General features: G+C 37.1%; 1 protein-coding gene across 4 annotated transcripts in view; it reads left to right on the forward strand.

The window, feature by feature from the left end:
• RABGAP1L (RAB GTPase activating protein 1 like) overlaps positions 1-23,855 on the forward strand; it is a 701,003-nt gene that overhangs the window by 508,792 nt on the left and 168,356 nt on the right. For all 4 annotated transcript variants that reach the window (XM_087438180.1, XM_004425016.3, XM_087438183.1 and 1 more), the window contains one exon: positions 5,031-5,072. In XM_087438180.1, coding sequence (XP_087294306.1) covers positions 5,031-5,072 — 42 coding nt within the window. The remainder of the gene's footprint in view (positions 1-5,030; positions 5,073-23,855) is intronic.

A 23,855-nucleotide genomic window follows, 5' to 3' on the forward strand; every position in this document is an offset into this window, starting at 1 on the left:
TTTTTTTTTTTTGGTGAGGAAGATTTGCTCTGAGCTAACATCTATTGCCAATCTTCCTCTTTTTTGCTTGAGCTAACATCTGTGCCAGTCATCCTCTATGTTGTATGTTGGTTGCCGCCACAGCATGGCTTGATGAGTGGTGTATGTCTGCACCTGGGATCTGAACCCGTGAACCCCAGGCCGCCGAAGTGGAGTGTGCTGGACTTAACCGCTACACCACGGGCCCAGTCCCTTGATATGTTTTTTATATGCTATCTCATTTAGTTGTTACTCCGTCCTGGGGTGATACGTCCCATGTTGGATGGGTCAGAAAGGGCTGCATTCATTTCCTCCAGCTTTAGGTCTGTGAGCCTGCTCCATTTCCTTTGGCCACTGCTGTTTTGATAATTTCTCACTGCTTTGTTGTTAGGCTTTCCATTTCCACATACTGTTTATTTCTCTTTTATTTTGATTCCAAAGGCCCCAGGTGCTGATGCACATTTGGCACTTTTTGACGCTATGTTTTCAGCATTTGTTCTCAGTGCTGTCAGTGTAGTTTCTGACAGCTTCTCATGCAATCTGTCAGTTCCCTCTGAGCCCACGATTGCCTGCTCATCAGAGCCAAAACGTTCACTGTCTTTGTTTCAGTGAGTGCTCTGCTGTCAGCCTTCCTTTATGCAAGATTGTGGGTGCTCAATTGTTGACCTACCCAGGAACACGATGATCTACACTTTGGAGCAATTATTTAATTTGGGGCAATTACTCATAGGTGTTCTGTAACCTGGAGATTTTTCCAGGCTGTGACTGAATTTTGAAACAGCAGCTTTGTAATCAGTTAAGGAACCACTTCTTCGTTCATGTGAGGCTAATCCCAATCTGTTGTCACTGGAGGAAGGTGGTGACCCTTTCTTTCCACAGCAAGCTGAGTTTCTATTGCCTCACATTCTACAAGCAGTCAGCTACTTTTTGGGAGACAAATAATAAAATTTGGTTTTGGTAGAAGTCACCTATTTGTTATCTTTTTACTCTCTGCTCTCAATATTTACTTGCCTTTAAGTAGAAGGAATCACTTTAATCTTTTAGGATTTAGAGGACACATTAAATAATACCAACTAAGGGATTTATTCATTCATTCACTTAGTCATTGAACCATCTTCTCTAACTTAGGGGTTAAGAGTATGACTTCTAGAGTTACACTGCTTAGGTTAAAATCCACTTACTAGCTGTATGACCTTGAGAAATTTACTTTGACTTCTCGAAGTCTTAATTTCCTGTGTGTAAAATGGAATTTAGGGTTGTGGTGGGATTAAATAAGGACACATTTTCAATGTGATTAATTCAGATCTTGGCACATGGAAAATATTCAGTGGATGTTGCCTCATATTTATTATCTTACACTTGGAGTTAGACCTTTTACTATAAATAATAAGTAGCCATAACAATATATTTACTTGTTATTTTTATTCATGATAATTCTCCAAATGTTTTAACCCTTTGAGCCCCATTAGGAACCCTTATTTACCCCTGAGAAACAAATTGCTACAGATCACATATTCCTGAAAAGGGAAGGCATGTTGAAAATGTGTAACACCTTTTTCTTTTAAAAATGTATTTTAAAAAATAAATTTCAGTTCGATTAGAGGTTGGATCATGTAAAAGTAGGTGAACAATAAAATAACAGTGGGGGGATGTAGTTCATGGTGGCTTAGAAGAGTGAAGGTTTGCTTATAATTTGCTTCTTCATTGGCTAGGAGGCTGAGGACCAAAGCTTGCATTGACATTATCGTCTTATAACCAACTGATTTCAGTGCCCCACTTTTAAACTGACCAAATGCTGGCCTGTGGAAGGTTCCTGTAATTTAATGATACATCTAATTCTATTCCTAAATGAGAATAAGTCTTATTTAAAAGAAAAAAAATTTAATATTTAAAAATATTCAACTAAGGTTGCCTTCAATACTCTCCTCTTAGGAAGTCAGGATACATTTTGTAGTGAAATAAGGAACTTGGTGTAGAATAGCAAGTTTTTCCTGATTTCCAGCAACTCAGAGGTCTGACAGTGTCTTTGTTTACAAAGTCTGGTCACACTATTCTACCTTAGTTTAAGGCTTATGAAGTCTTTACTTTTCTCGATTTTTATGGATAATACCTAGAGAGTCATATAAGCAGATGCGGTAATACCTTATTATTCTGAACTTGTTTAAAGACTTTACATATATAAATTTTTTCTGGTAACTGAAAGTTACCTCTTTACCTTCACAAGCTTTAAAAAAATTATCTACTTTTTATTTAAAATATATACTATGCTCCCTTCTTAAGAACAGTATTTTGAACATAATGTAAGCATTCATTAACACTGCTGGATTATTATTATGAACTAATATTAACTATTGAAGGAATATTAGCTGCACTAAATGGGCCCAGATAGCTATAGATTTTATAGTTCTTTTTGAAATGTCTCTTCTATTTCTGTTAGATCTAATATTTCAATTCTGACAGCTGTCTCCTAACTCCATCTAGCACACACTTTATCTTTTAGTTTGCTACTTCTGATATCTGTAAACTATAAAATCATATCACCAAACTAATTTGAAGTGTATATGAAATAAAAATTTGAATAAATTTTTCTTTTGGTGTTAGAGCCATTTTGGCTATTTAGACATCTTTAATTTTTTTTGAATTTCTAAGTTCTTGTTTGTGTTTTTCATAGCTCAGTTGTCCAGTAGTTTCACTTTGAGATAATTGAAGAAAAGGGTTTCTTACTGTAATTTGATGATGCTTCTGTAAATTGGTCTAGTTGGGTCCATAGGGAAAAGAATAAATCCCAGAAGATCTGGGATAGCTAGTATATAGTTCAATCATTCGTTCATCAAATAAGCAGTTACTGTGTACGTTACACCAGCACTGTGTGGTGAAAATGCCATTAAATTAGATATTAGGAGGCTTGGGGGATGATTCTACTAAATAGAATCTGCTACTAAATACATATATAACCTTAGGCTAGTCAAAATCATATTCTGGAAAAATGGGAATCATAATACAGGTTGTTATGAGAATCAGTGAGATTTCACCATTCCTGTGAAAGCAAGGAGATGGGGGGAATGTTTGGCAGAGAGGTTGAGAATATAGCAGAGTTGGTTGAACATGGAGTGGAGTTTCCAGAGTACCCTGAAGGGATTTGAGAAGGAGAGGAGGAGTGGGAGACTGGCTTAGGAGAAAGGACCGGAACATTATGAGGATTAGAGAACTAGAGACAAGAGGAGCTTTCGTTTTGAGCAGTGACTGGAAAAACAAGAACAGAGACATGGTGGATTAGTCTTGATGGCAGGTTGATAAGCGCTCAGGTTGTGAGAATTCACTACTGCCTAGCAGTTGTGATGTGGGGGTGGAGGGAGTGTGGAGCAGGGCAGCAGGTCTTTTTTCTTTTGGTCTGCAAGTTTTGGCGGCAGTGGGCAGCAGCTAGGGGGTGAGGAGCCAAATTTAGATTAGGAGAGCAAATTTTGCTTAATTATAACCCAAGTATTTTTTATCTACAGTAGTTTTCTTTCTTTTTTCTAATTGGTAAATAGTGATCAAAAACAATCTAGGATCATTGCTTGGTGTGGTGATGAGCTGTGTCAATTTGTTTTTCTCCTGGCCTGATTATACTTACTTCCTACTGCTTTTGGTTTCTTAAAGAATTAACCAAAATCTCCAACCAAATATTTTGTGTTTATCATTCATCCCTTTCACCATTACATCATATTTTTGGTGGCTGAATGTGAAAGATTACATTAGCAAATTATAACAGCAGTGTGCTCTAAGTTCCTAGTCCTGATTCTCGCTTCTGATTTTGGAGACAGAAAGTGCTTGGTTTGTTAGGAGTTCTTTGCATAATATATCTGATACAGCTCCATATACAAAAGGAAGATAGATGATATTTGTGACCAAGAGGAAGAGGGCACGTCAAATAGACCCTGGACTTATGGGAGATGTCAACTCATACTTGAAAGATCTCTCTTCTCATGTATGATGACTTGCATGGCAAGGAAACAGCATATTCCATGGCAACTTTGTTTCTGATTGTGTTATCTTGAGCATTTAAGATTCCCTATCTCTTGAATTTAATATCTCAACATCTCTTCAGTCATTGGGCTGAACTCAGAGTTCAGAATTCAGCTCCAGCATGGCTTCTTAACAAGCTATTTAATTTGTTTATTCCTAAAGAAATATTACTCTTGTTTTTAGTGAAGAAAGGAAAGGAAAGTTGTGCAGATGGCCCCTAATTACCACCTCTGGTTGTACAAATACTACTTGAAAGCAAGCGCTAAAACAAACAACAAAACAATAAGAACAGTAGTGGAAATCCAGTGTGATGCTTACAGCTTTCCTCATGCAGTCTGTCCTAGTTATCAGCAACACTATTTGTGGTTTGTTTTGTTTTGTCCACCACTAGCAGTTTAACCACATCACCCAGATGTACAGACTAGGAATTTCAATTAATAATTTTAGACTTTATATCACTGCCATCTTGATTAAGGAACTTGACTTTCACAAGCCTTAGACCCATGCAAATAATCCAGAAATAGATTGAAGGAAAATAACTTATTCTAAAAACAGTAATTTTATGTGAACATTGATCAAATAGCACCAATTTGCCTCTCAGAGAAGGAAAATACCTTTTAAAAAATTTCACGGTCTGGCCCCGTGGCCTAGTGGTTAAGTTCAGTGTGCTCCGCTTCGGTGGCTCAGGTTTGGTTCCCATGCACGGACCTATATCACTTGTTGGCGGCTATGCTGTAGCCATACAAAATAGAGGAAGTTTGGCACAGATGTTCAGATGTTAGCTCATGGCGAATCTTCCTCAAGCAAAAAGAGGAAGATTGGCAATAGATGTTAGTTCAGGGCAAATCTTCCTCAGCTAAAAAAAAAAATTTCATGATTTTATTATTATTTTATGTGAAGATGAAAGCAATTAGAGATTTTATTAAAGATGTATGGCAATTTTGGGAAAATAGTAAAATAGTGATACATATGGCAGTATTGATTTTGACCCTCTTTTTCTATTTCAGGGTTTGAACATAATCTTTCATGTAGCCTTGGCTCTCCTCAAGGTAAGTCTGTTTTTATCTTTAAGTTACCAAACTATCTTACCACTCTGCCCTTGGTGCTGGACGTAAGTCAATTTACAGCCTTTGACTCATTCTGGATTCTTGAACACAAAAAAAGATTTCTCTGAGGAACTCTGATCCTCTCCCTTCTTCCCATCTTTTTTTGTTGTTTTTTAGAGTTTATTTCTTTATTTTTTTATAATCCATTTAATCTTGCTATCATAGCACTCCTTCCAGTAACATCTAAAGATGTTTTCATTCATACGAGTAGGATGATATAAAAGTTAAAACCTGTTTTCTGTCAAAATGATGCCAGCTTTTTCCTTAAAATGCTTCTTAACCATAATAACATCCCTGGAGGTACCTAAACATATAATTGAATTATTAGAAAGCTTCTGTAATATACTGACTGAAAAAGAAACTGCTACATTTCAATTTGCAGTTCTTTCTCTGATAGCTAGAAATTTATAAGACACTTTAGAATTCAATTATAATTACCTTGTTGGATTTTATATCAACATATCAATGCAGCTTTAGCAGTGTGGTAACAGCAAGACATTTGCTGCAGAGTTGGTGAAAATAACCCAGTAGGTTTTTGTCCTTTGGTCAAAGGTAACATTCTGTTATTTAAGGCAATAATTGCCTGTTTATAAAAAGATACAGGCTCACCCTTTTCCCATTAAAACATAGTGGTTAAAATTGCAGATACCTGACTCAGACAGATTTGGTTCTAATTTCAGCTGTAGTGTATGAGCTTGGGCAGATTACTCTAAGTGCTCAGACCCTGAGTTTTGAGATAATAATAGAAACTAATTTGGGGGATTGTTGTAAGAATTAAATAAGATGATACATAAAAATCCTTAACATAGTATCTAGAATATTTTATTGCCCAATAAATGTAAGCTGCTGTTATTGGGATTACTGTTGTATTTATAAGGTAACTCAGAATTTGTTTCTAGATTCCCATCGTTCTTCTAAATTTCCCAAAAGATGATAACTTGATATCCTCAGAGAGCGTCTTGATATTTTAGGAGAGTTTCCATACTTAACCATGAAATACCTTGATCCGAAACAAAGGCATGAATACTATAAGCCCTATGCAACTCAGGAAGTGGGTTACTGCTCCTCATCTCGTGTTCTGTTAAACATTTGTTTTATGTGAAGTTCATAAAAAGTACTTTAAATTGTTCATTAAATCATTTTGAGTTTAGATATGAACAATTCTTACGCCAAAGTTATTTTAGAAGTTAGGAAGATATTTAAAATATTTTCATTAAAATAACACAAACATATTTGCATGTATCTTTTAGTGAAGTCATGGATTTCTACCTCTAATTGTTTTTCTTGTCATTAAAACAAATCAAAACCTAAAACTTTCTAAGATGTTTTCTGTATGGGGCTGGGATAAGACTTTTAGAATGCCTAAGCTGTGAAAGTATTATGTAATTCAGACTAAAAACAATATTAAACCATAAAGTAAGTGTAAGGAAGTCCAACAAAGTCCCAATTTTTCCTATCATGTCTAATTTTTTTAAGTCTCAGATATTACATCTTTCCCAAATGCCTTTCCTCCTTTTTTTTGATGACCTTTCTTTACTGGTGCTCTCAGCATATGCTTAGTCTGTCTTTTGGGGGTAACCCAGGACTTCCCCTCTGGATATCAGACCTATATTCTGTGACAGCCTAATACTGTATCCATCTGGTAAATTATCTTCCTGATTGACCTGATTTTTGGGCTTGATTATATAATTTTCATTTATTTTTGGCCATGTTAACCCAGACATGGCCTGTGCAGAGGACATTCTCTGGCCACTGGGCAGAAATGCTTTTGTATGTTCTCTAGCAATACATGGACTCTCATCTAATATCATCTTGGAGAATTTGACTAGTTAGGAAAGATAATAAGGAGAGCTTTCTCACTGTTGTTGGCCTATATTTATATCCCTTTCTTGTATGAATCCTGGAGGTGACCCCACATAGAGACAGTATGTATAGGATGAATTGAAGTATACTTAATTGATCTGATTGCCCCCACCTGGAAAAAGAATACTCCAAACACATATGACAATGACTGACCTTTAGCTTCTAATCTAATATGCCATATAAAAGAATATATATATGTTCATATAAAAATAACAAACTTAGGGGGGGCCAGCCTGGTAGCACAGCGGTTAAGTGTGAGCACTCCGCTTTGGCGGCCCGGGGTTTGCAGGTTTGGATCTTGAGTGCGCACCGACACACTGCTTGTCAAGCTATGCTGTGGCAGCGTCCCATATAAAGTAGAGGAAGATGGGCATGGATGTTAGCCCAGGGCCAATCTTCCTCAGCCAAAAAAAAAAAAAAAGAGGAGGATTGGCATCAGATGTTAGCTCAGGGCTGGTCTTCCTCACACACACACACACACACACACACACAAATAACAAACTTAGGGATAGTTCAAAGTGCTTATGAACCCAGCCTTACTAATTTTCCATATAGCTACAAAAGGGCTTTATTTTATTTATTTATTTTTTATTGCGGTAACATTGGTTTATAACATTATATAAATTTCAGGTGTACATCATTATACTGCTATTTCCACATAGATTACATCATGTCCACCACCCAAAGGCTAGTTACAGTTCATCATCACACACATGTGCCTAATAATCATCACTTTCACCTTCCTCTCTCCTCCCTTCCCCTCTGGTAACCACCAATCCAATCTCTGTCTCTATGTGTTTGTTTGTTGTTGTTTTTATCTTCTACTTATGAGTGAGATCATACGGTATTTGACCTTCTCCCTCTGACTTATTTCGCTTAGCATAATACCCTCAAATGTCCATCCATGTTGTCACAAATGGCTGGATTTCATTGTTTCTTATGGCTGAGTAGTATTCCATTGTGTATATATACCACATCTTCTTTATCCATTTGTTCCTTGATGGGCACTTAGGTTGCTTCCAAGTCTTGGCTATTGTGAATAATGAGCTGCAGTGAACACAGGAGTGCATGTATCGTTACGCTTGCATGTTTTCGTGTTCTTTGGATAAACACCCAGCAGTGGAATAGCTAGATTGTATGGTAGTTCTATTCTTAATTTTTTGAGGAATCTCCATTCTGTTTTCCGTAGTGGCTGCACCAGTTTGCACTCCCACCAGCAGTGTATGAGAGTTCCCTTCTCTCCACATCCTCTCCAACAGTTGTTGTTTCCTGTCTTGTTAATTATAGCCATTCTGACGGGCGTGAGGTGATATCTCATTGTAGTTTTGATTTGCGTTTCCCTGATAGTGATGTTGAACATTTACATGTGTCTGTTGGCCATCTGTATATCTTCTTTGGAGAAATGTCAGTTCAGCTCTTTTGCCCATTTTTTAATTGGGTTGTTAGTTTTTTTGTTGTTGAGATATATGAGTTCTTTATATATTTTGGAGATTAACCCCTTATCAGATATATGGTTTGCAAATATCTTCTCCCAATTGTTAGGTTGTCTTTTCGTTTTGTTGATGGTTTCCTTTGCTGTGCAGAAGCTTTTTAGTTTGATATAGTCCCATTTGTTTATTTTTTCTATTGTTTCCCTTGCCCGGTCAGACATGGTACTTGAAAATATGTTGCTAAGATAAAGGGACTTTAGATTTCTCTGTATTAGAGGTATTTCTTGTGATGAGGGGAATCAGAAAGGGAAGTAACATTTCTTGAGCACTTACTCTGTCCTAAGTGCTAGCATAGTTTATCTCATTAGCACACATTAGATGTCTAGATGTTATTTGTAGGAGAATCATAAATTGTGTTGGTCAGAGAAAGTCATCTAATTCTCTCCCCCAGTTGATAATTGAGGGAGCCAACGCCCCAGATTGCCTAAAGTCTTTTGGCTTTAGTATTGGCAAAGCTGGATTTATAAATTTTTTTTTTTGAGGAAGATTGGCCCTGCGCTAATGTCTGTTGCCAATCTTCCTCTTTTTCTTTTTTCTCCCCAGGGCCCCAATACATAGTTGTGTATCATAGCTGTAGAGTTGTAGCTCTTCTATATGGGACACTGGTTCAGTATGGCTTGATGAACGGTGAGTAGGTCTGTGCCTAGGATCCGAACCAGTGAACCCCGGGCTACTGAAGTGGAGTGTGCGAACTTAACTGCTATGCCACCAGGCTGGCCCCTGAATTTATTTTTTTAAACAACATAGATATAGGTGAATGTCTCTGTTGCTCAGTATGGTTTAAAGATACCTACTTTCTGAATGGGGCTACTTTCTTTGAGGTTAGAAATAGTCTATCAGGTAGCTAGAAAGCTATTGAGCTAAAAGAATGATTCAGTATAGTAGGTAACGTTATCAAATCATTTAGGATGGTGGTGGTGTCTGCTAGGTAAGTTAAATATATTTCCAAAAATCTAATTCATTTATTATATGAAACATTGAGTAGTCATAGCATAGTACATTATAAAAGATTGGAGATGGTCAGTCAGAATTAATCTTAGCCACTTCATATTGGCAGAGGAAAAAAATTTTTTTTATTCGTTTCGGCTTTCCACCCAGGAATTAATCTTTTGACTTTTTTTTTTTGAGGAAGGTTGGCCCTGCGCTAACATCTGTTGCCAGTCTTCCTCTTTTTTCTCCCCAAAGCCCCAGTACACAGTTGTATATCATAGTTGTAGAGCTGTAGCTCTTCTACGTGGGACGCCGCCTCAGCATGGCTTGATGAGTGGTGAGTAAGTCTGTGCCCAGGATCTGAACCAACAAACCCCAGGCTGCTGAGGCAGAATGCATGAACTTAACCACTACGCCACTTGGCCGGCCCCTGGCAGAGAAAATTTCTGATCAGGATAGGTTCTTTGCTTTCAGACAGTGGTTAAAAGTAAATTACAGGGCCGGGCCCATGGCTTAGTGGTTAGGTGCGCGCGCTCTGCTACTGGCGGCCCGGGTTCAGATCCCGGGCACGCACCGACGCACCGCTTCTCTGGCCATGCTGAGGCCGCGTCCCACATACAGCAACTAGAAGGATGTGCAACTATGACATACATATACACAATCACCTGTATATAGGATCAGCTTTTAAAATTTTCTGATTCTGAGTTGTACCGTAGACCAATTTCATTTGAATATCTAGGTGGGACCCAAGCACCAGTAGTTTAGAGATTCCCCCAGGTGACCCCAATTGCAGCCAGTTATCTACTACACTGTGATCAAAATTCACAATTATCCAGTGTAGTGAGGGAACAAGACGGGGAAAAAGAGAAAACTCTGCAATTAGAGCAAGCATTCACAGTCACACTTAGAAAATGGGTAGTCCTCGTTTTCATTGTTAGCAGTTGCTAACAATGGACTTCCTCCATCTCAGTGCCCATTCTTTAGGATTGTAGCAGCTGCTCAATGGGGCCTATGAAAATTACTGGCAGGTTCCTGAAGTGTATTAGGGGGCTCCTTGAAAAGGGAGGTAAAAGAGACACCTGGGTTGGGGTGTGAGTTGTAATTCAGCTAATTCATGTTGGATTACCAAGGGTTGCTTGAACCATAAAACTTAATCTAGGATAACACATCCACTATTAGTACATTCTAATTGGCAGAAGAGGAATGAGGAAAAAAGGCTTAATAGAGAACAAAAAAAATTCCCAAATTGGGACTTGTTTATTTAAGAGAGTTAGAAGTTAGCTATTATTTAGCACCATGCTGGTTAGTTAAGTATTCCTTTGACCTTTCACAGTACAATTTTCCCTCATTTTCTGTTGGCGTTGGAAAGAAGCATCAATTCACGCTCCAGGGGCTCTCTCCCGGCAGGACTATATTTGAATACCATGCAGGGTTAAAGAACAAGAAGTGAAGAGCAAAACACCTTGAGAATGGAAAAATGGATTTCAGTTCTCCCTAGTCTTTGATTCACCAGATTGGGTTAAAAGTTCTTGTGTCTGGGGCCAGCCTTGTGGCCTAGTGGTTAAGTTCGGCACACTCCACTTCAGCGGTCAGGGTTCAGTTCCTGGGCGTGGACCTGCACCACCCGTCAGCAGCCATGCTGTGGTGGCGACCCACATACAAAATAGAGGAAGACTGGCACAGATGTTAGCTCAGGGTGAATCTTCCTCAAGCAAAAAGAGGAAGATTGGCGGCAGATGTTAGGGTTAATCTTCTTCAGCAGAAAATAAAACAAAAAAGTTTTTTTTCTGTGCTTGAAGATGGTGACATAAGGAAGAATTGAAATTGGGAATCGTTTCTGCAGCTACCATTCAGGTCACAAAATTAGAAGTCTAAAGACCTGAAAAAAATGAAGCAACTCATAAACATTCTTTTGGATTTGCAGTGATTTTTTCACATTCAAGTAGTTTTGTAACTTCCCTGGAGGAATGCTTATTGTCCTGGTGGTGGCAGCAAAACACTAGTCTTTTGGAAATAGACGACACTAGTCCAGCACTTCCAGTTCTGTGACACTGGTATTCCTTTGTATTGGTTTCTCCTTCCAACATAATTTGTTGTTTGAATGTTTAGGTGTTTTTTTTTTTCTCTAGTGTATCTTCAGTTTGATGGTAGGTTAGTTTTAGGATGCTATCTAGTAAGTGCTAAAACAACCAACAAACACAAATGTGAGATTCTAACTAGTGCAAGATACTCAAGGAATTTTAAAGTTTTAAATTTTCAGAAAAAATGCATTTTATGGATTAAGGATCTATATCAGAAAAAAATGTATATCATCGTAGTACCATGCATGTATTATGTAACACTTTAGATTTGTTGAAGTGATTTCTCATTATTTATTTATCACGAGACAATCCAAAATGCCAGAGAGGGAGGATAGTTGACTAAACATGCCATGTTCAAAGTTGTCAGTAATTAGTTTGAACTTAATGTATCCTAAGAAATATGAGGTCACTCAACAGAGATAAGAACAATCAAATCCAATGTCCTCCTTGTCCTGTTTTTGTGAGAAAACTAAGTACTCTTAGCACAAAATCATTCAAGCTTTCCTTCCTTTTACTTGAAAATCTCTCTCCATCTTCATCCTCTGCTGTGCTCTTATCTTTAATAATGAAGGTATGCTCTGCCTTCATTCCAAGGCTAACGTCCCACCTGCATTCTTGATCCCAACTTTCCTGCCTCCCTTTGGAGAAGGCTGTGGTGGTTGGTTAGTTCACTTATCCAGCAGACATTCAGTGAGTGTCTACTATTGACAGAACCTGGGTGAGGTGTGGGAGCATGCAGAGATGACAGTCTGTGTCCTCCTGTTGTTCTGAGGCTAATGGAGGAGGCAGACAAGTAGACGGTTATAATTCAGTGTGATTGCTCTGGGGTTTTAAAAGCTTCGGGAGCCCAAAGGCAGGGTGCCAAATTCATTCTGGGGGAACTAGGAAAGATGTTCCAAAGGTGGCAACTAAACTTAGAAGAGGCCATTTTAGGCAAAGTGAGCAACATGCAAAGGAGGCACAAGGAAGAATGGCCAAGGCAAGTGCTTTGCTGTAGTGCATTTGAGGGTGATGCATGGGATGAGGTTCTGAAGGGCTTTAATTACATTTCTGCCACCAATTTACTGTGGGATTTTAGTCAAATCATCTAGCCTTTCTAACACTTAATTTTCTTGTTTATAAAATAAGGAGATAGGGAAATATGGTTTTTAAGGCTTTGAATTTCTGTCTTGCTGACTGTCAATCTATGCTATATATATATGTATGTGTGTATATATGTATGTATATATATAAATATATACACATATATATGTATATGTATACAACACATGCTCTTTGTGCTATGTACAACCATCTCAGTCCTTTAATGAATAGATAAGAATCATCTTATAATTAGCACATTTGTTGTTTAAATGCTTGACTGAAGTTTCTCTTTGTCTCTCTTACAAAAAGGGTTTGCAGAGCAATATACTAAAATTAGGAGCAAAAATATTCAATCTATTATAGTTAAAAATGAATACCAGCAAATTGTTTCAATCTCACTTAAAAGCCCCTTTAGCACCATCCTCAAATATAAACAACCCATTTGTTCTAAATTAGTGAAATGTCTTTGTGTGTGTGTGTGTGAGGATGTATGTATAGTACACACACCTCTGTACTACCATTATTCTTACCAGGTGTTTCCAGATACACAAGTAATGGATCCATAGAAAAAAATCTGACAACTATCATCAATAATTACGTAATTGTGTAGCTTTTACTATTTGTGAAGAACTCTCAAATGCATTTCAAAAATAATTGATGAATAAAATTAATAGTAATATGCCTATCATTTGTTGAGCACTTAAAATGTGCCTGGTGCTGTGCTAGGCACTTTTAAACGAATCTTTATGACCTTTAATGTTTTTCTTTTTTTTTATTGTGGTAAAATATACATAACATAAAATTTACCATTTTAACCATTTCTAAGCATATAGTTCATTGACATTGTGTATTTACATTGTTGTGCAGTCATCACTACCATCCATCTCCAGAGCTTTTTCACCTTCTCAAACTGTAGCTCTAAGTCCATTAAACAATTACTCTCCATTTCCCCCAACCCCAGCCCCTAACAGCCACCATTCTACCTTCTGTCTCTATGAATTTGACTATCTTATGTACTTCATATAAGTAGAATCATACAATATTTGTTCTTTTGTAACTGGCTTATTTTACTTAGCATAATATATGACCTTTAATTTTAATAGGAATCCTGTAAAGGTTGGTATGAGTCAATATCTCTGTTTTACAAATGAGGAAACAAAGTCTTTGAGACGTTAAATAACTTGGCTCAAGTCATTCAGTTAGGTGAGTGACACACCAGACTCAGAACTGGACCTGTCTTACTTATAGAACCAGTGTTCTTAACCTCTAAACTGTGGTGTGGGTGTGTGTGTTTTAAACTTCACAATTACCCTGTGAAGAAGAGATGATTATTCCCACTTGATACTCAATTCCAATAGCTCTCACTCAGAATGCATTACTTTTTCACATTGGATAGCAGGAGACTCTTAAATTGTAGTGAAATCAGCGTCTATTCACAAATCCATCTTGACGTCATACTATGAATGAAAAGAAAGTTTTTTATCTGAGTTGTTTGAAGACTGTGTAGAGGAGGGAAAAAATTTTTTGCCTGGTTGGATCTGAAAATTAAACTGACAAAGACAGATTAACAAGATAAAAGCATACAAATTGATTTAATATGTTTTATATGACACGGGAGACTTGAAAAGGAAATGAAAACCCAAAGAACTGGTTAAACTTGAGTGTTTTTTTGCTAGGTTTGATGAAGAGTGGACAGTCATGGAGAAATATGATAAGACAAAGGGGGTATGAGCTAATGTGGCAAACTGGGGAAAGCTTAGCAAGACCTGTTTGTTTAGATTCTTCTCAGCATTCCTCTGTCTTGAAGATGAGGATGTTCCTTTCCTCCAGGAATAGGGAGAGCACCTCTCACAGGAGGATCTTATGAACTGCTTCAGGTGAGAAGAGCATGAGAAGGCCAGAAACCTTTCTGCTTCTACCATTTTCTCAAACTCCTTCAGCTTAGAATATTCAAGATGCCATATTTTTGGGATAGTGTGTTTTGAACCCCGTAAACTGCATGTTCCAAAAATAATCATCCCAATTTTAAAATGTCACTGGTTGAATAGGACAGAAGCAGAGCCAGGACAAGTAGGAGCCATTGTTACGTCAACAAATAACTGAATTTAGGAAAACAAACTCACTATCCAGAATGATCATGAAATTAAAATATTCTCTGCTCTTGACTGGCTAGAATAATATTCGGTTCCTGAGTTCTATCTATCCGTTTCTTCTTTCGTAGCCTTTAAGATATATGAAGTCATCCCTGAATTGTGTTTAATACCCTACTCAAACTCCATTTCATTCTGACCAACCACTGTGTGTGAGCTAATCATAGGGAGATATTATCAGGAGTCTTTTGTCAGAGGATGTCACTGCCCAATAAGTTTTTATAACCCTTTTTATCTGCAAGAGTTGCTGGTATTGCTTTTCAGCATGAAATAGACTAATTTTGTTCATTAAAGTGCTGACAGGGCTGATGACTCACTGTGGGAATCGATTGATATTATCACAATAGTACAACCAGTCAGAAGAAATTCAAATGAAGCATATAAAAATTAATTTGATACTTGGTTTATGCAGGTTTGGAAAAGGTTGAAATATGCTCCTTTCACTGGAACTACAATAACTAAAAACCCCATAGGCTTGCCTTTTTTTCCTCCTTTGTTGTTTTCCTTTGACTAAAGAAATTTGGTTTTGGCAAAGCCAAATGAATTTACAACCAAATTTTTTATTTGTGGTATATGTAACCTTGATTAATTAGAGTATAGGCTGAGCTGCTATTTAAAAAGAGAAAGAGGGGGCTGGCCCAGTGGTGTAGTAGTTAGGTTCGCACATTCTGCTTTGGCAGCCCGGGGTTCGCCAGTTCGGATTCAGATCCTGAGCGTGGACCTACGCACCGCTCATCAAGCCAAGCTGCGGCAGCATCCCACATAAAAGAACTAGAAGGATGTACAACTAGGATATACAACTATATACTGGGGCTTTGGGAAGGGAAAAAGAGAGGAATATTGGCAACAGGTGTTAGCTCAGGGCCAGTCTTCCTAAAATAAAATAATAAAAAGAGAAAGAGCACATGAAAGACAAACCATAAAAAATATGGTGGTTTAAAGAAGATAGTTTATTTCTCTCACGCATACCAGTCCAGAAAGAGGAGAACCGGCCCAAAAAGGCAGGCAGCTCCACTCCATGGGATCACTCAGGGACTTAGGTTCCATAGATGTTTTTGCTTCACTGTCTCCTATGATGCTGTCCTCGTGTACATGGTTAAAACTAGATCAATGCCACATCCAAGTTCCAATTCAGAGGAAAAGGAAAATTTTAAGCAAAAGTGGAAGGCAAGCAATTTCCTTTTAAGCAAATAGTGAGGAAGTTGCATACATTACTTTTGCTCACATTCCGTTGACAAAAATTTTGCCCATGGCTACACTGAGCTGCAAAGGAACTAGGAAATACAGTCTGTAGCTCAGCAGCCATGTGCCCTATTAAAATTCTTCCGTCTGTGGAAAAAGGAGCAAATTTTTTAGAGAACAATCAGTAGTCCATCATAGTTCACCCCTCTGGTCATTCAATATCTGTGATCGCCTACACATAAACATGCCCTCCCTCCCAAGGGAGACATTCAAAGGCCCCATTCAGTTACTTCATCTGCTCAAAGTCAAGGGTCTCTGGATGATGTCTCAGTCTTATCTCTCAGGTCTGGGATGGTTCCTCACAGTTTGGTGATAAGGTATCTTCTCATCTCACATGTAGTATACAGAAGTGGTAGGGAAAAGTATAACTGCAATAAAAGCTCTCATTCAGAAAAGGGAAGAATGGGAAACACACCATAGTCAGTGGTCCATAGGAATTTACCAGATTCCCTGCTCTAGCAGTAGAGAAGTTTTCTTGGTTAGCCCATCTGGCTGCCCCCTGGTTCTAATCTCTAGGAGCTACACCATTATCCATTGTCCTCCATGATGATATCTAAAGTTAGTGTTAGAGGGTACACCCTCCTTGGAAGCTGTACAGTTTTCAAAGCTTGCTTCCCATGTGTAGAGATTTGGAGGCCTGAGAGTTGTTTTAGTGACCCAACACATATAGGCTTCTTTTTGGGCAAGGCTATTGATTTCTTTTGGGAATTAATTCCCTCAATATTTTTGTAGGCTTTTGGTTTTTTGCTTCCAGTCAGTTTGTTGTGAGTAAACAGAGCCAAGATTTCTTTTAGACCTAGTTCTTAAGTCTTCTTATTTTGTTTGTTTGTTTGTTTTGCTGAGGAAGATTCGCCCTGAGCTTACATATGCTGCCAATCTTCCTCTTTTTGTATGTGAGCCACTGCCACAGCATGGCCACTGACAGACAAGCGGTAAAGGTCCATGGCTGGGAACTGAACCCGGGCTGCTGAAGTGGAGCAAGCTAAACTTAACCATTAGGTCACCAGGGCTGGCTCCTTGTCTGTTTGTTTTTAATGGCCCATTTTCTTCTTCCCCCATTTTAATAGTGGTTAACCTGAGGCCAGCTAAAACCACAATCTTGGGTGGAAAAGTGACACCCTTAATTTGATCTTTGCCTCTTGGCTGGCTCTATATTTTGGTTGAGAAGTCTTAATGAGGGATACTTGTGAAAAAATATAGAGACTATTTATCCTTCTGTTTGGGTTACAAATTAGATTTTCTAGCCCTGAGGCCTCAAGTCACCTATAATTGATGAGTTTGGGTTATAGACTGCTTTCTAAACACTTTCTCTAGAGTGACAGGTGTCATAGACACATATGTGGTCTACCTTTTACGTTATCATAGGCAACAGTATTGTGACATGGCATAAAAAGGATCACCAATTTTCCAGCCTGCAATATTTGTTTTCTTACCTTGTCTTTCACTCAACTACAAAGCCAAGAAATTTACTTTAAGTTTTAATTTTAGTAGCACTTCACTTCTGGGTACCAATTTCTGTATTAGAGTATAGGCTAAACTGCCATACCAACACAAAATACAGCGGCTTAAATAAGAAAGTTCTTTCTTTTTTTATGTGACAGACTGTACACATAGGCCTATGGTGCAGGCCTATATGCAGCTCAGCTCCATAAAATCATTCAGGTCCCAAGTTCCTTTCATCCTATTGTTCTGCAGCAGGGTTTCTCAAACTCAGTACTGTTGACATCTTAGGCCAGCTAATTCTTTGTGTGGGTGGCTGTCCTGTGCAGTATAGGATGTTTAGCAGTATTCCTGACCTCTACCTGCTAGATGCCAGTAGCACTCCACTAATTAAGACAAACAAAATGTCTCCAGATATTACCAAATGTCCCCTGGTCAGGGGCAGGGGGCGCAAAATCACCCCTGGTTGTGAAACATTGCTTACAGTCTCATAGAATCATCTTCATCTATGTGGTCAAAGCAGATTTTGATCCACAGGGAAGAGAAAAACCAAACAATCAAAATAAGCCCCAATGTTATAATTAGTGATGACAATAATACAGTAATTATAATTTTATTCTATATTTTCAAAAATTTAAGTAAAGAAATGGAAGAGATTACTGAACAATTATTGAATCAATGAAGAACTCAAAAAATACCTGGAGACAAATGAAAATGAAAACACAACATACCAAAATGTATGGGATGCAGCAGAAGCAATACTAAGAGGGAAGTATATAGCAATAGAGGCCTACTTAAAGAAAGAAGAAAAATCTCAAATAAACAATTTAACACCACACTTCAAAGAGTTAGGAGAAGAAGAACAAACGTAGCCCTAAGTCAGTAGAAGGAAGGAAATAATAAAAATCACAGCAGAAATAAATGAAATAGAGACTAAAAAGATAATAGAAAAGATCAGTGAAACTAAGAGCTGGTTCTTTGAAAAGATAAACAAAATTGACAAACAAAAGTGAGCTAGACTCACTAAGGGAAAAAGAAAGAAGGCTCAAATATAAAATCAGAAATGAAAGAAGAGAAATTAAGCAGATACCACAGAAATACAAAGAATTATAAGAAAATACTATGAAAAGCTATATGCCAACAAATTGGATAACCTAGAAGAAATGGATAAATTCTTTGAATCATATAACCTCCCAAAATGGGAGGATCAAGAAGAATCAAGAAGAAAGAAAGAATCTGAGTAGTGCAATCACAGGTAAAGAGATTGAAAGAGTAATCAAAGACTTCCCAAAAACCGAAAGTCTAGGACAAGACGGCTTCTCTGGTGAATTCTACTAAACGATCAAAGAAGATTTAATACCTATCCTTCTCAAATTCTTCCAAAAAGTTTAAGAGGATGGGATACTTCCTAACTCATTTATGAGGCCAACATTACCCTGATACCAAAACCAGACAGAGACAACACAAAAAGGGAAAATTACAGGCCAATATCACTGATGAACATAGATGCAAAAATCCTCAACAAAATATTAGCAAATTGAATATAACAGTACATTAAAAGGATCATACACCATGATCAAGTGATCAAGTGGGATTTATTCCCGGGATGCAGGGATGGTTCAACATCTGCAAATCAATCATTGTGATACACCACATTAAGAAAATGAAGAATAAAAATTACATGATCATTTCAGTAGATGCAGAGAAAGCATTTGACAAGATCCAACATCTGTTTATGATAAAAACTCAATAAAATGGGTATAGAAGGAAAGTACCTCAACATAATAATGGCCATATATGACAAACCCACAGCCAACATCATACTCAATGGTGAAAAACTGAAAGCTATTCCCCTAAGAACAGGAACAAGACAAGGATGCCCGCTCTTGCCATTCTCATTCAATGTAGTATTAGAAGTCCTAGCCAGAGCAATTAGGCAAGAAAAAGAAATAAAAGATATCCACATTGGAAAGGAAGAAGTAAAACTGTCACTATTTGCAGGTGACATGATTCTGCCTATAGAAAGCCCTAAAGAATCCACAAAAAAACTGGTAGAAATAATCAACGAGTACAGTAAAGTACAAAACAACACACAGAAATCAGTTGCATTTCTATACACTAATAATGAACTAGCAGAAAGAAATCAAGGAAACAATCCCACTTATGATCTCAACAAAGAGAATAAAATCCCTAGGAATAAACTGAACTAAGGAGGTGAAGGACCTGTATACTGAAAACTATAAGACATTGTTGAAAGAAATTGAAGAAGACATAAAGAAATGGAAAGGTATTCCATGCTCGTGGATTGGAAGAATTAACTTAGTTAAAATGTCTGTATTATCTAAGCAATCTACAGATTCAGTGAAATCCCAATTAGAATCCCAATGTCATCTTTCATCAAAATAGAACAAAGAATCCTGTTTCTATATGGAATTACAAAAGATCCTGAACAGCTAAAGCAGTTGTGAGAAAAAAGAACGAAGCCAGAGGTATCATACTCTCTGATTTCAAAATATACTATAAAGCTATGTTAATCAAAATAGCATGGTACTGGCAGAAAAATAGACATATAGGTTAGTGTAGCAGAATTGAAAGCCCAGAAATAAACCCACACATCTATGGACAGCTTATTTTCAACAAAGGAGACAAGAACACACAATGGAGAAAGGAGAGTCTCTTCAATAAATAGTGCTAGGAAGACTGGCCAGCCACATGAAAAGAATGAAAGACCAGTATCTAACACCATATACAAAATTTAACTCAAGATAGATTAAGGACTTGAATGTAAGACCTGAAACCATAAAACTCCTAGAAGAAAACATAGGCGGTATGCTCTTTGACATCCGTCTTAGCAGTATCTTTTGGAATACCGTGTCTCCTCAGGCAAGGGAAGCAGAAGAAAAAATAAACAAATGGGATTACATCAAACTAAAACACTTCTGCAGAGCAAAGGAAACCATCAACAAAATGAAAAAACAACCTATCAATTGGGAGAAGATATTTGTAAATCACATATCCATAAAGAGTTAATATCCAAAATATATAACGAACTCATACAACTCAACAAAAAAATAAAACAAAAAAACAAACAACTCGATCAAAAAGTGGGCAGAGGATCTGAACAGACATTTTTCTAAAGAAGATATACAGATGGCCAACAGGCACATGAAAAGATATTCAACATCACCAATTATTAGGGAAATGCAAATCAAAACAACAGTGAGATATCACTTCCTGCCCATCAGAATGGCCATTATGAAAAAGACAAGAAATAAAAAGTGTTGGAGAGGGAGCTGGCCCGGTGGCACAAGCAGTTAAGTGTGCGCGCTCCGCTGCAGTGGCCCAGGGTTTGCCAGTTCGGATCCCAGGCACGCACCGACGCACTGCTTGGCAAGCCATGCTGTGGTGGCATCCCATATAAAGTGGAGGAAGATTGGGGCACGGATGTTAGCCCAGGGCCAGTCTTCCTCAGCAAAAAAAAAAAAAAAAAAAAAAGGAGGATTGGCAGATGTTAGCACAGGGCTGATCTTCCTCACCAAAAAAAAAAAAAAAGTGTTGGAGAGGATGTGGAGAAAAAGGAACCCTTGTATGCTGCTGGTGGGAATGTGAATTGGTGCAGCCACTATGGAAAATAGTATAGAGATTCCTCAAAAAATTAAAAATACAAATACCATATGATCTAGCTATTCCACTTCTGGGTATTTGTCCAAAGAACACAAAAACACTAATTTGAAAAGATAAATGCACCTGCATATTCATTACAGCATTATTCACAATAGCTAAGACTTAGAAGCAACCTTTGTGCCCATCAGTGGATGAATGGATAAAGATGTGGTATATATATACAATGGAATAGTACTCAGCCATTAAAAAAAGATGAAATCTTGCCATTTGTGACAACTTGGGTAGACCTTGAGGGTATTATGCTAAGCAAAATAAGTCAGATGGAGAAAGACAATTACTCTATGATTTCACTCATATGTGGAAGATAAAGAACAAACACACACATAGATACAGAGGACAGATTGATGGTTACCAGAAGGGAAGAGGATGAGGGGAGGGCAAAGGGGTAAAGGGGATGTGTATGCTGACGGATGGCAACTAGGCTTTTGGTGGTGAACGTGAAACAGTCTATACAGAAGTTGAAATATAATGATGTACACTTGGAATATATATAGTGTTGTAAACCAATGGGACCTCAATAAAAAAATGTATATATGTGTGTGTGTATATATATATATATATATACACACACACATATATACATCTTTATAAGAATTGTTTTTAAACACTTCACTACAAGCATTACAGAATTGTTATTGTTTCCATTCTCTGAAATAACACTGTTTGGAATGCATCTTCCTAGTAGATTGTTAGAAAAATTATTATTAAATGTGTTATGAATAACTTCAAAAAAAGAGAAAGAAATGGACGATAGAAAAAATACTCAAATTGAATTTCAAGAGATAAGGATTACAATATTTGATAGAATTGAGAAATATATTGAATGAGATTGATGGCAGATGAGGCATTGCAGAAGAAAAGATTGGTGAACTTTAAGACATAGCAATTGAAACTATTCAAAGTTAAATACAAAGAGAAAAAGGAATTTTAAAAAAGAAAGAAAGAAGTAATGAGTTGTGAGATTCTTCAGAAGGCCTCCTGGATATATAATTGTAGTCCCTGAAGAAGAAGCAAGGGGGAAGGGGCAGAAAAAACGTTTGAAGAAATAGTGGCTGATGCTTTTCCCAATTTGATGAAAACTATAAACCCACAGATCCAAGAAGTTCAGTGAATTCCAAGCAAAAGAAACAAAGAAAACTATGCCAAGTCATGTCATAATCAAGTTGCTCAAAACCAGTGATAAAGAGAAAATCTTAAAAGCAGCCAAAGAAAAAAGAAAATCTTAAAAGCAGCCAAAGAAAAAAGATACAATATCTACAAAAGAACAAAGATAAATATTATAGATTTCTCCTTGTAAACAATGCAGGCAATTAGACAGTGGAACAACATTTTTAAAGTAGTAAACCAGAAAAAAGTGAAAATTTCTTTAAAAAACTAAGGCAAAATACTTTTACAGACATACAATACCTGAAAGAATTCATCACTAGCAGGTATAAATTTCTAAAAATGTTAAAATAAATCCTCTGGCTGAAGGAAAATGATACTTCTTAGAAAGAGGAATCTATTCTACACAAAGGGATGCAGAATACTGCAAATGGTAACTTTTATTAATATATATAAGATTTTTTTTATTTAAATAGCTCTAAAATATAATTCACTGTTTAAACAAAAATAATAACGTGTTGTGGGATTTATAGCATATGTATAAGAGAAACGTGTGAGAATAATAGAATAAAAGCCAGAAGGGAATGGTAGTTTTACATTGCAAGCCACTTACATTGTATGTGAAGTGTATAACATCACTTGAAGGTAGACTGTGATAAGTTAAAGCAATCACTGAAATTGCAAAACAATGAGTTATAGCTAATAAGCCAACAAACAAAATAGAACCATAAAAAATATTCGATCTTAAAGAAGCAGAAAAAAAGGGAAAAAGAGTAGATCAAACAAATAGAAAACATGTGTCAAGATGATAAATATTTATGCACCTACTAAGACTTCTAAGCAGACTGACAAGAAAAAAAATAGAGAAGACAGTAATTACCAGTAATAGGAATGATAAAGATATCACTGCAGATTCTACAAACATTAAAAAGTATAATGAGACTATTATGAACAATTTATGATAATAAATTTGACAACTTAGGTGAAATGGAAAAAGCTTACCTACCTACCTACAAAAACACACACTACCGAAGCTCACTCAACAAGCAAGAGATCAGCGGAATAGCCCTATGTCTATTAAAAAGTACTCTTTTCACGATACATTTAATTTTGCAACTTGAAATTTTTAACAGCTGGAGGAAACGGAAGCGAGGTTACATGGGTACTAAATTCCAACAACTGAACAAAGTGGTATGTTAATGTTAAGACAGGGAAGCTGCTGAGAAAAACAGCGTAAGATTGAATAAAAGAACAGACGTTTTCACAGTTTGCCTCCCACCTAGTCAAACTCTCTAGTTAGGCTGATCAGGAAAAAAAAGCATTCTGCAGACTTGGTACCGTTCTATTCCTCCACAGTCTGTACTCTTCAGGTCCCTTACTTCTCTGCCTATCCCCTTTGGTGAATTCCTCTTCCTCCTTAGCTTTTAGCAATAGATAAATCTTTGGGCCTTCTGCATTTTTGCATTGCATAAGTTTACTTTCCAAAGAAAATAATTCCTAAGTTTTATCCTAGCTCAAGTTCCAATTTTATATCTTCAGCCACTCTTTATAAAATCTTCAGAGGCCTTTGATATTTCTTTTTCATTATCATTATTCATATGTGGGTAAGGCAGCTTATGTACAGCACAGCTTCAGGGGGCACCATTTACATAGACAATG

Source organism: Ceratotherium simum, chromosome 2 (genome assembly GCF_057802395.1).
Source record: "Ceratotherium simum simum isolate JZ-2026a chromosome 2, ASM5780239v1, whole genome shotgun sequence".
Taxonomy (NCBI): domain Eukaryota; kingdom Metazoa; phylum Chordata; class Mammalia; order Perissodactyla; family Rhinocerotidae; genus Ceratotherium; species Ceratotherium simum.